The sequence below is a fragment of the Python bivittatus genome, unplaced genomic scaffold, assembly GCF_059951505.1.
Source record: "Python bivittatus isolate LINGU-HERP-01145 unplaced genomic scaffold, Pbiv_v1 ctg000430_np1212, whole genome shotgun sequence".
Lineage (NCBI taxonomy): Eukaryota > Metazoa > Chordata > Lepidosauria > Squamata > Pythonidae > Python > Python bivittatus.
Genome location: NW_028277071.1, coordinates 4,406,574 through 4,419,735, shown reverse-complemented (window position 1 = coordinate 4,419,735; position 13,162 = coordinate 4,406,574). Strand labels below are relative to the sequence as shown.

Below are 13,162 nucleotides of genomic sequence, written 5' to 3'. Positions count from 1 at the left end.
AGCAGCAACCCCAGCAGCCAACTGTATTAGTAATAGGAACAGTAAAACACATTCATCTAGTGTCTGTTTGTATGCTGCCCATCTCCCCCAGAGAGATACTTCCTGGTCATTAAATAAATGTCATTTTATTTTTAAAAATCCTCTTATAGAAGTCTTTTAGAACAGTCTGCAAAAGAAGAATTTTGAGATAGTTGTCTACAAAATTACTGCATTATAAAGTATACTAAAATCACCCTCGTTTAAAGCTTTGTCTTTCCAGTGATTCTCCTCCAAATCCCCGTATGGACAATTTTTCCTCTTCCTGGAAAACTAGAATCCTAAGAGAACTTCCTAAGAGAAGTTCCACCTGTTCTGAAGATGATTTTATTTTCTGTGTATTATTGGAGTCGAACCTTAACATCTCCAGAAGACTTGCCAAATTTCTTATAGTAGCCACTTCTTTCTGCAAGAAATCATCATGCTTTTAGGTTTGTAACTTTGAAAAAAAAAAGGTCTTATGTTCCTTTGTCACATGTGACTGGTCACTGATCAAAATAGAGTTCTAGATACACTCTAGGTACACACTATACACTCTTCTTTAAGATTCATTCAAGACATTTGAAAATAAACATCAATACAGTTACAAATGTTTAAAATTGATTTGGATAAAAACTATGCCACTGTGTAGATGACCAAGAGTTCTTTCAAAAAGTGATAGCACTGAGAGTATATTCAAACATTTAGAAATTCATAGCAAGTTTTCTTCTCTCTTTCCCTTGCAGCATGGAAGTACAATCTAGCTAATTCATGTCTTTTATTCATTTCTGGAATTGAAATGTGGTTCCTGTGTTATATTTTGAAGAAGCATATACCTTTTATTCTTATTGCAGTGTATTAACTCAGAACTACCAACATATTCTGGCCTTGCAATTTGCAGTACAAACCATTAATGAAAATCCAAGGATCTTACCTAATGCCACACTGGGGTTCCATGTGTTGAACAGCAATTTCCGGGCAAGGTGGACTTATCGTGCCTCAGTGGAACTGCTCTCCACACGGGGCAAGTTTATCCCTAACTACAAGTGTGATGTCCAGGCTAACATAGCCACTGTTATTGGTGGTCCTAACACCAATGTGTGCCTTTTTATGGCAACCATTCTATGTATCTACAAAGTTCCACAAGTAAGTTCCCCTCATTCAAATAAGAGTTGAAAAGAGTGGTGTTTTTTTTTTTTTTTAATTTTATGTATGGTTTTTCCATCATTTAGAAAATAAGTTAAAAAAAAAAAAAAGCAGAAGAGAAAGGGATGTCTCCTGAAGGGAAAACATTTACAATTCTGTCTCCTCATTCAAAATAACCAATGGGTCTTCTATCTTTTGACTTGATGATTTATCTATATATTTGAGCTGGTCAGAAGCTACATGGCACATTTTCATGTGCTGAACCAAATCTCAGAATCTTAATACACATAGTTTAAAACCAAAGCAATCCAATTATCCTCAAAGGAAAAAAAAAAATGGCAGAGACTATCCTAATGCTCTTCTAAATGACAGGGACGACAATGATCAGTCTTTAAGCTGCTCCTTATCACCTATCCTAAGTAGTTTAAGGCTTTTCAGTCTCTGCCTACTGAGGAACGAAGTTACACTATGTCACTTATGACACCCCTTCTGATTGATTATGTACCATCAACTTGCTGTTGACTCATTAAGACCACAGAGAGAGACCTTTTCCAGGATGATGGGTCCCCAACCTGACTCTACATGTCTTCCAAAGGTGCATCCATCCATCCTTCATCATTTCCATCATTATAGGCTTTATAAGACAGCACAATGTATCCCAAATATGATGATTTAAAACCTGAGTGAGAAGTCTGGATTGATTTGTTCTGTGATCCATTTTTGGGTGGGGAGGGGGTGCTATCAATGATATTCTCAGAAATTCTCTGACACCAAAGTTCAAAACTGTCAATTACACTTTCTATCCGTCTTCTTTAATGTCCAACTGTAACTTCCATGAAGTGTTACAGGGAAGTCCATTGCCTGATTTTAATCAATAGAAAATAATATAAGTAGCTCAGAGTTGAACTGTGGAGTCCTTGCTGCTTGTTGAGCTTGGTTGTTTGCTTCCAGATGTTTCATTAACTGACTAAGTAACATCATCAGTGCTAGTGAATGTGGGGTTTGCTCCCTGTTTAAATAAAATAGCTTGCCCTGCCAGTGTTGGTGGGGGTGTGGTTTTCTCCGTAGTAGTTCCTTTATTAGGGTTTTTTTTTTTCCTGACTGTTCCTCTGGTTTTAATCCCTGCTTATCTGGGTGTAGGCTGCTGGAGAGGATGTGTTCTGGTCTTTTTGTTTCGTTCTTAGCCTTTTTTATCGCCTCTTTTGAATAGTGTGTAAATGTGGCTTATCTCTATGTGTTTATTGATGGCTGATTTGTCTATGTGCCAAGCTTCCAGGAATTCCCTAGCATTTTTGGATTTAACTTGGTCTAGGATGCTCACAGTTTCCCAGTGGAAACTATGGTTGAGTCTGCCCATGTGGGTTTGAGATTAAGCAGTTTTCATTCTGTCTTTTGACTGCTAGCAGTAGTTGGTGTTCATGAATGTACTCTGCTAGTCTTCTGCCTGTCTTTCCTACATAGTGGCTGTTACACTCTTTACACTTTATGCTGTGGATGACTCCTGTTTTTTTCTTCTTGGGCTACTGGGTCTTTTAGTTTACTTAAGATGTTTTGGAGGGCTTTAGTTGATTTGTGTCCTATCATGGTGCTACTGTACAGTATGTGGTTGTAATAGTCTATTGAGATGTTCTGAGATGTTTTTGATGTATGGTAGCCTTATCTTTTTCAGATAAAGACTCACTAGTAGAAGACAGGGATTATCACAGGGAGATTCCTTCTCCTGATCTCGCCTACCTGAATTCAGAATACTTGGGAATCACAAACATTTTTACCTGCTATGTTCAGACAGGATGGTTGATTCTAGTTGAAGAAAGTGGTCCTGATTAGATCTCAAGACCAGGCCATATAAGTTTATGCACAAGATATCACATTCTATACTTTAAAGTAATCCCATAATATGCATTATTATTGTTGGTCACACAGTCAGCCAGATATTTAGACTAGATTTGGCATTTTTATCCACCCATTGAGTTGCTGCTGCTGCTGCTGCTGCTGCTATTATTATTATTATTATTATTATTATTATTATTATTATTTCTTTAGTTTGCATATGGTTCAGCTCCGGTGATGAATGACAAATCCCAAGGAGTTTTCCTTCATCAGCTATTCCCAAATCTTGACCATCACTACAAGGGGATTCTCCAGCTATTGCTGTATTTCCAGTGGACATGGATAGGTGTTATATATGTAATTGATGACACTGGAGAGAGCTTTGTGGAAAATGTGCTGCCCATTTTTGCCCAGGAAAGTATCTGCTTTGATTTTGTGGAAACATTTCCACAAATAGGTTTTTCCTCAGAAATTAACCCAATAGCATTGGAAGGACTGAAGACAATAAGCATTGTTATGGGAAGGAAGGCCAATGTAGTGGTTGTGCATGGTGAAATTCAAAGTATTATGGTTTTAAGAATTATGCTTCAGTTCTCAGAATTTCATGAAATACCAATGAAGGCCAAAGTATGGATTTTCACAGCCCAAATGGATTTCACTTCACTTCCATTACTACGGAGCTGGGACATGGGCTTCATCCATGGCGCTCTCTCTCTTGCAGTTCACACCAAAGAAGTATTCAGCTTCCACCAATTCCTTCGATTCAGAAAGCTTCCATCAGAAAAAGAAGATGGTTTTTTCAGGGATTTCTGGGAAGAGGCATTTCAGTGCTCTTTCTCCAATTCCAATGTAGAAATGAAGTCAGGGGAAATCTGCACTGGAGAGGAGAAGTTAGAAACTCTTCCTGGGTCTGTGTTTGAAATGAGCATGACCAGCCACAGCTATAGCCTCTATAATGCAGTTCATGCAGTGGCAAATGGCTTGCATGCTGTGCGTTCCTTGACAGTGAACAAAAGAACAGTAAGGGATGAAGGAAGAAGGGAGCTTCTCAATCGGCAACCATGGAAGGTAACTTCTTATGAATATCAATACAAGAAACCCCAATTCTTCTCAAGCTACAGTAATATTCCCCGACTGAGACATACCACTCCAGGCTGTTACAGCAATGTAAAGCTGCTGACTATTATCAGGGTACTGATTATGTTGCACTCCAGACTGACAATCTCCTCTAGGAGCTTCATATAAATTTTAAAGACTAGAAATGAGAGAACAAAACCTTGGAGCACCCCACAAAGTATGGAAAATGGGGCCAAAGCTTCCTCCTTTTTATTACAAAAGGAACCAATCCTCCGTAAAACAGTTCCTCCAATCCCCAGCTTTCACAGTCAGGCCCAAAGGACAAATTATCAATATTAGCACAGGCTGTCAAGGTGTCCAACAGGACCAGGAGGAGCATCCTCCTCCATTCAGGTCTGCAAAAAATTTATAGACTACAGTGCCTAATGCCAGATATGTCCACCATCCAGACCATAACTCTGACTATAAAGTGGAATGACAGATTTGGGATTTCAACTGTGACTTGACTAGAGGCAACTTTCATTAGTAATACTGCTCTGAGCTGCTTCAAGTCTTGATGACTGAAGTGGCATAAAAATACTTGTAGTAAACAAATGAGATCCAGTTTGGTGTAGTGGTTAAGACACCAGGCTAGAAACAAGGAGACCATGAGTTGTAACCCTGCCTTAGGTATAAAGTCAGTCACTTGGACCAGTTTCTCTCAGACCTAGGTACTAGGCAATGGCAAACCATTTCCAAAATCATGCCAAGAAAACTGCAGGGATTTGTCCAGCCAGTTGCCAGAAGGCAACCTGACTTGCAGGCAGACACATGCAAACTAAACAGACAGACAGACATTTCCCCCAAGTGTATCTTCAATTGGGTTCAGGATCAGAGAGGAAAAGGGAAGTGGCAGAAACCACAATCCTACCAAAGACATAGGAGCATGCTGCAAATGATCCAAGTCATGGCAAATCCATGACTGGCATATTAATCTAATGTTAGATGCATCAATAAGTTATTGTTGCTTGAATTGATCTAATTCATCATTTTGTGAAGGGTCTTTCCATAGGATTGTGTTGTGTTCTCATCTCTTTCATTACATCTCTGTAGGTACAGTTTCCCCCAGGGATTTAACTGAGCTAATGAGATAAAAGATGTTATATGTCAGCCCCCTAAAAATCCTCAAGGCACATCAGAAGTTAAAGGGAAAGATCCCAGAAGGAACAGAGTAAACTCTTAACATGATATGTTAATAATACTTCAATTTTATATATGTAAAATGATATCACTCTTAAAAGTATGATTGGACTGTTATTCCTGGAGTTCTTGTCCTTCTTACTATTACTCCTTTTCTTCCTATTCCAATTTAGCTTCACCACTATCTGGAAAGCAACTCATTTAACAACAGTGTTGGAGAATCCTTCTCCTTTGGTTCAAATGGAGAATTAATAGCTGGATTTGATATTATCAATTGGGTCACATTTCCCAATCAGTCCTTCCAGAGAGTAAAGGTTGGAAGAGTAGCATCACCGAGTTCCCCTGGGAAAGTATTCACCATCTCTGAGGATGCCATTATATGGCCCAACTATTTCAACCAGGTGATGTTCATAGCAGGATAGATTATTTATTAATGAATAATAAATTCATTATTTATTAATAATGAAATAAATTTATTATTTATTCATAATAAATAATAAATTTATTATTTATGACTGAGCCTTCAAAATGTAGAGAGGAATAGAAGTATCAAAGATAGAGAATTTCCCTGCAAATGAAGGGGTGGGGAGGTAAAACCCACCATCCCTCCTAAACCAATATCTTTTTGAATGTTATATTCATTCATTCATTCATTCATTCATTCATTCATTCATTCATTCATTTATTTTTATGGCCACCTACCTCACAAGAAGTAACTCTGGGCAGCATGCAGCAAAAAATATAAAAACAAACATGTCAAAAGCAGTCAAATTAAAAAGGGTTTTTTTAAAAAAAAAAGAAGAAGAAGAAGAAGCATAGAACACACAAGAGATTAGATTAGCAAGGGAGCAACCTCAAGATTTCACCAGTCCCTTCAGATCCCCAGACCAAATGACAACCCTAACCCGGAAAATTAATAGAGATGGAGATGACCTCATGTTAGTGGGGGGATTGTTCCATAAGGCAGGCACCACAGCAGAGAAGGCCTGGCTCCTTGGGCCTGCCACATGTAGTATCCTGATTGACAGAACCTGTAGCATGTCTCTCTTGTGGGACCTGATGGGACAGGCAGAAGTAACTGGGGAAAGGCAGTCCCTGAAATAACCGAGCCCCATGCCATAAAGGGCTTTAAAGGTCAAAGCCAGCACCCTGAATTTGACCTGGAAGCAGACTGGCAACAAGACGCTTTGCGGAGCAGAAGTATAACATGAGCTGTTTTGGAAGCACACATAACTGCCCACACTGCTGCATTCTGCAACACTTGAAGCTTCTGGATACTCTTCAAGGGCAGCCCCATGTAGAGCATATTATAATAGTCTGATCAAGGGGTGGCTAGGGCAAGAGTGACTGTGAGCAGAGCCTCCCAATCCAGGAACAGGCGCAACTGGCACACGACATGAAGCTGTGCAAAGGTCCTTGTAGCCACGACTGCCACCTCCTCTTTGTTTGTGCATTGGGTCTGTCTAGGGCAGTACAACCCCATCTAGCACCAAAGAAGGCATAGTCCTGGAACCAGCAGGCCCCAAAACCCAAAGCCCCTCAGTCTTGCCAGGCTTCAGTTGAAGCCTGTTTTCCCCATCCAGACCCTCACAGCCTCTGTACACTTGGATAAGACATCCATGGCATCACTTAATTCACCAGGGGCAGAGATATATAATTGGCTATCATCAGTATACCGATGACACCTCACCCCATGGTGACAGATGATCTCACCCAGCTGCCTCATTTAGATGTCAAATAGGAGCAGAGAGAGCACTGAACCCAGTGGCACCCCATATAGTCGGGGCCAGGAAAGAGATTTCTCCTCCCCATTCACCACTGACTGGAACTGACCCTGGAGAAAGGAGATGAACCAGCACAATACAGTGTTGCCCACACCAAATCCCCTAAGCCAATCCATGGTCGATGGTATTGAAAGCTGCAGAGAAGTCATGTAGGTGTAATGGAAAGTAAGAATGACCTTGGAAGATGGGGAAGAGAAGCTGCTTAGGGAATGGTCAGATTAAAGGGGGAAAAGCCTGCAACTGAGTAATGGGCAGAGCAAGAAACTTAGAAAGAACCTGCCCTAACTGATCAGGCAGTCAATAGGGCCAATGGGAGATTTGTACTTTCAGACTTGCAAGATTCTGTTAGGGTAGCCTATCAATAAAGCAGAAATAGCTTGTCTAGTTGTGCTTCCTATCTGGTTAACCTGGGAGGGCTGACAGTAGGGCAAGAATGGATGGACGATCCCTATCCCACCCTTGCCCAAGATCATCCAAAAGTGCAACTAGTGCCATTTCCATCCCATACCCAGGTCTGAATCCTGACTGAAAGGGATCCAGATAATCCACTTCATCCACTGTTATTTTTTATTTTATTGGAATTGTTGCAGCCACACTTACACACTTGTGCCAAACCCTCATCAATTTATAACCTGTGGAGACCATGAGTTCTAGTCCTGTTTTGGGCATGAAGCCATCTGGGTGACTTTGGGAAGGAAGGAAGGAAGGAAGGAAGGAAGGAAGGAAGGAAGGAAGGAAGGAAGGAAGGAAGGAAGGAAGGAAGGAAGGAAGGAAGGAAGGAAGGAAGGAAGGAAGGAAGGAAGGAAGGAAGGGAAGGGAAGGGAAGGGAAGGGAAGGGAAGGGAAGGGAAAGGAAGGAAAGGAAAGGAAAGGAAAGGAAAGGAAAGGAAAGGAAAGGAAAGGAAAGGAAAGGAAAGGAAAGGAAAGGAAAGGAAAGGAAAGGAAAGGAAAGGAAAGGAAAAAGTAGACCACCCAAATTGCAAAGTGAATCTTCTAAATAATGATACATTCTCATCTGTCCCATTTCTGAACAGGTTTGCCCCATTTCTCTGTGTAATGACCATTGCCATTCTGGTTATAGTAAAACCAAGATTGAGGGGAAACCATTTTGTTGTTACGACTGCCACTCATGTCCAGAAGGGAAGATTTCAAACCGAAATGGTAAGAGTTTCTACATGGAAAATGTTGATGCATTCAAAGTACAGTACAAATATTGAGGTAGTGGTTAGAGGTTGTGGGGGAAATGGATGGGATGGGAAGAATGTGATGCTAATTTTAAAAAATAATTTGTTTACTTATGTTGTATTAGAAGATCCTTATGTTCTATTTTCTTTTGGTATCTTTATTCTTGTATGATTTTTGTTTCCATAACCTGTCTAGGTATATGCAATAAAAGAAAAGGATTAAACAAATATTTTATTAGTCTCTCAGGGCTGCTTTGGCCAATCTATAAATTGTGGCTAATCATTAGTTTTAATGCAGTTGAAGGAATGGTTGGATGATTTGACTCTGCAATTACAGATCAAACATTTATTATATTGTTGTTGCGTGTTATGATATTCCACTGGTTGACTTACTATTAGTCTTATACGCATCACTCTTTTTGATACTGAAGTGAATCACCAGTTGTATAAATAAATAAAAAGAAAATTTATGCAGTCAAATACCAGTATTAATAAAACCAACATAAGTAACAAGCATCATAACAAAGGGAATAAAAAGTGATTTAAATAATCTACAAAACAATTCTGAACATTGACTGTATTGGTAGAAATTCTTCTTCCATGTTCCTTGTTCAGAAAAAGCCTTATTGAAATGTCAAACAACAAATCAACATTTATTGCAAATAAGATGTAGATATTGCCTTCAAAATTCTAACCATTATAAGATGTGAGAGAAAGAGAGAGAGAGAGAGAGAATATTGTATACTGTAGTTAGATTTCCTTGCAAATCATAGGCATTAAAATTTATACAAGTATTTTGGCTTGGAGTTTCTGAAAATATATGTCCTGTCCAGCCAGATGGTTGGGGGAAGGCAATAGAATATAAGATTCAGCTTTGTGTGCATGGCATTTACTGTATGAATCTATTTTTCCTGTACCCACCATCATATTCAACCTAAACAATTGCAGCTAACAGGTAAAAGTACAAGCAAATATAAAGAAACCATTTTGGGGAAAAAAGACAATAAAATATATTCTGGTTTCCATATCCCCCCACATAGCAAAGAAAAGAAATGCAATTAGAAATAAAGATGCTATTTGCTGTCGCTATATGGAAGGAAGGAAGCAGAGGAAAGCATATTGTTGCTACAGAGAGGCCAGCTTCCCTTAAATGCTTCATCCAAACCATGGAAAAACTCCTGTTCATCTGGCAATCCCTCTCGCATTTTATGATTCCAACTCAGTTAAGAGAAGCTATTACTCAAAGAGTGACTTTGTTTCATAAAGCATGTTTCCTTCATAGATATGGATGACTGTTTTGAATGTCCAGAAGATCATTATCCCAACAAGGAGAAGAATCTGTGCCTTCCAAAAGATATTGCCTTCCTCTCATTTGAAGAACCTTTGGGAATCACACTAGTTGGTTTTGCGCTCCTCTTTTCTTTCCTCACAGCTTTGGTGCTTCACCTCTTCATTAAGCACAGGGAGACTCCCATTGTCAAAGCCAACAACCAGAACCTCAGCTATGTTCTCCTCATTTCCCTCTTGCTTTCTTTCCTTTGTACTTTGCTCTTCATCGGACAACCCACAGAGCTTATGTGTCTCCTTCGACAAATAGCTTTCGGCATCATCTTCTCAGTAGCCGTTTCTTCAGTTTTGGCCAAAACCATCATTGTGGTCCTTGCCTTCATGGTCACCACACCAGGAGCTGGGATGAGAAAATGGTCTGGGAAGCAACTGGCTAGCTCCATTGTCCTTTCCTGCTCCTTTACTCAAGCCTTGATTATTACTGTATGGTTGGTAACTGCTCCTCCCTTTCCAGATGTGGACATGCACACAATGTTGGAAAAAATTATCCTGGAGTGTAACGAAGGATCTGTTACCATGTTTTACTTTGTCCTGGGTTTTCTGGGCTTCCTGGCAACCATCAGCTTCACGGTGGCCTTCCTGGCCAGAAAGTTGCCTGACAGTTTCAATGAAGCCAAGTTTATCACCTTCAGCATGTTGGTGTTCTGCAGTGTCTGGGTGTCCTTTGTTCCCACTTATTTAAGCACAAGAGGCAAATACATGGTGGCTGTGGAGATCTTTTCCATCTTGACCTCCAGTGCTGGCTTACTGTTCTGCATCTTTTCCCCAAAATGCTATATTATTGTTGTTAGGCCTGTACTGAATAGTAAGGAACAACTGAGAAGAAAATAATATTAAAAATTGCAAAAGATAAAGCACTATGCAGGAAAACCAGGTCACTATTTCATAGAAAGGGAAGTGGTGAGAAATCCATCTGGAGTGTCATAATCCAGAGTTTATCTTTTGTCCATAATGATACATCCTCATTCTTTTCCATCTTAGCCTCCAATGCTCGCTCATTGGTTTGGCTCTGTTCCTCTAAATGCTATATGATTGCAATAAGGCCTGAACTGAATAACAGGGAACAGCTAAGAAGATGAAATCAATAACCAAAGGGCCACTTACTTTTTAATATCATGATGTATTTAACATGTTGTCCTGGTGAATATTGAAGTTTCTAAGCTATTTACAATGAAAAACAAATTTCAGATTGCTATTAAAACAATTGTATTAACAAATGAAATAAATGAAAAATAAAGTATGCAAATGTTATATTTCACAATTAAATTTAAGTATTAAAAGCCTTTTCAGAAAGACGTGTTGGGAGAGTCTTTTCACAACCTAAGGAAAATATGACTTCCAGGGAACTCTTTCAAAAGAACGTTCATTCTACTATTATGTTAGGATTTACCAAATACTTATACTGACTTTTAAGATATTAATAAGTTTGAGGGAGTATTTAGCAATGGGGATTCCTCTCACACTCATAAACAGCTTACAGTTTTATTTCCATCCAAGCGTCTCTATTTGGACAAGCTTACTATCTTTGGGGGTTTTCAAATTTCTTGCACTCAGAGCTTTTTGCAAAGGGCTTCATATATGACTATTTGCTTAAAAGACTTGTTACAGAAGAAAAAAAATTCAATCATTTTGCTAAAGAGACAATTAATGAAAGTCCAAGGATCTTATCTAATGCCACACTGGGGTTCCATGTGTTGAACAGCAACTTCCAGGCCAAGTGGACTTTTCGTGCCTCAGTGGAACTTATCTCCACAGAGGCAAATTTATCCCTAACTACAAGCGTGATGTGCAGGCTAATACAGTAGTGGTTATTGGGGGACCTAATGTTGATGTGTGCCACTTCATGGCAAATGTCTTGTGCATCTGCAAGATTCCATAGGTGAGTTGTCCTCATGCAATACAGTTAAGCAAGCAATACTTTTGAGATATGGTTTTGATACTGTTAGGAAGATAGGATGGAACTAAAAGGGACAGATCTTGTTTAAAAAGCAAAGCTCCATTCAAGGGACAGCTCTCTCTCTGTCTTTCTTCTGATGGTGCTGGCTTATGAGCCAAAATAATCAACCAATCATTCATATTTTTTTCATTAGCAATAGAAGTATGACCAAGAGCTGGGTAATTCATATTTCACGTGCCACTGAGCCCCCATTTTCCTGCTCACATAGCTAAAATTCAAAAGCAAATTGTGTGTTTGGTCTTTCAGAGACTTTTCACTCCCAAAGGTTAACACACATGCGTAAATATTAAGAAACCCTACACACTTCTGAATCAGAATGGAGCAGAACATTTTGGCCACACTCCCAGTCCTTGGTAGCACTCAGAAGTGGATGCAGGCTTTGTCCAAGAAGAGGTGATTTCTAATCCTCTAGGCAGTGAATCAAGATTCTGTTGGTTTTTATGTAGCTTCAGTAATCTGTTATATTACAAAGTGCCTAAACTGGACAGTATGGTCTTCAGAATGTATGGGAACATTAATATAGGTGGATATTGTGGGAGAGAATTTCAATGCTTCCATTCCTAGGGAAGCTTTATGCTTATGGATGGATGGATAGAGAAAGATGATATAGATAGATATAGATATAGACAATTACTTGGGGTTTGTGTTACTGATCACCTACTGAGAAAAGTTTCTTCTGTTTATTTCTGAGTAAGTAAATACATGGCCATTAGACTCATAAACACCAAATTAAATTAACAGTCTCAACAGCAAATTGCAAGGCCAGCATATGCTGATAGTTCTGAGTAATTACACTGAATGAGAAGATTGCCTTATTAATAATTAGATCTTGCAATCTAAACAAATCATTGGCTTTGCCCCTTCCATAGATGTAACCAAGCCATGAAGGGATACCGTCCACTCTGAGATCCATAATAAGCAGTTATCATTGTAATAAAATTTAATGCTTGGATCTGCTAATCCACCTTGCTCTTTCGAGTCTTTAAATTTAATCCTGCTCTTTTATTAGACCACACATAGTTCATTACCTCTTTTTACCAATCATTTAATACCTTGTTATCAAAATATATTGGAATCTTTTGAAAAAGAAAATTGAGCTTTTGGCATCATCTACTTTTTTTATTTTATTCAATAAACACATACACATACATACAAACATAACTTGTTTCCAAGTTCTATTACTTTTACATATAAATCTAGTTTTGGCCAAGACTATCATTTTGATCCTTGCTTTCATGGCCACCACACCTGGAGGTGGGGTGAGAATATGGTCTGGGAAGCAACTGGCCAGCTCTGTTGTTCTTTCCTGTTCCTTTACTCAAGCCTTGATCTACAGTGTGTGGTTGGTAACTACTCCCCCTTCTCCAGATATGGGCATGCACTCAGTGATGGAAGAAATTATCCTGGAGTGTACTGAAGGGGCTTTCACCATGCTTTACTGTATCGTGGGCTTCCTGGTTACCATCAGCTTCATGGTGGCCTTCCTGGAATTTGCCTGGCAGTTTCAATGAAGCCAGGTTTATCACCTTCAGAGTGTTGGTCTTCTGCAGTGTCTGGGTGTCCTTTGTTCCAATTTATTTAAGCATAAAGGGCAAATACATGGTGGCCATGGAGATCTTTTCCATCTTGACCTCCAGTGCTAGC

At 39.3% G+C, this 13,162-nt stretch overlaps 1 protein-coding gene across 1 annotated transcript; it reads left to right on the top strand.

Annotated features, from left to right (window-relative positions):
* Positions 1–891: 891 nt before the first annotated feature.
* Positions 892–10,392, top strand: LOC148215301 (vomeronasal type-2 receptor 26-like). Its single transcript, XM_088144095.1, has 5 exons — positions 892–1,161; positions 3,205–4,059; positions 5,421–5,648; positions 8,065–8,191; positions 9,497–10,392. Exons 1-5 carry the CDS (start codon positions 1,126–1,128, stop codon positions 10,390–10,392), a joined length of 2,142 nt encoding a protein of 713 aa, XP_088000221.1. The 5' UTR covers positions 892–1,125.
* Positions 10,393–13,162: the final 2,770 nt, after the last annotated feature.

Excerpts from the sequence above, each read along its gene's own strand:
- LOC148215301 (XM_088144095.1), top strand. The coding sequence starts at position 1,126 with ATGGCAACCATTCTATGTATCTACAAAGTTCCACAA. Across the intron at positions 1,162-3,204 it reads GTATCTACAAAGTTCCACAA|TTTGCATATGGTTCAGCTCC; the intron begins GTAAGTTCCCCT and ends TTATTTCTTTAG. Across the intron at positions 4,060-5,420 it reads TCAATCGGCAACCATGGAAG|CTTCACCACTATCTGGAAAG; the intron begins GTAACTTCTTAT and ends ATTCCAATTTAG.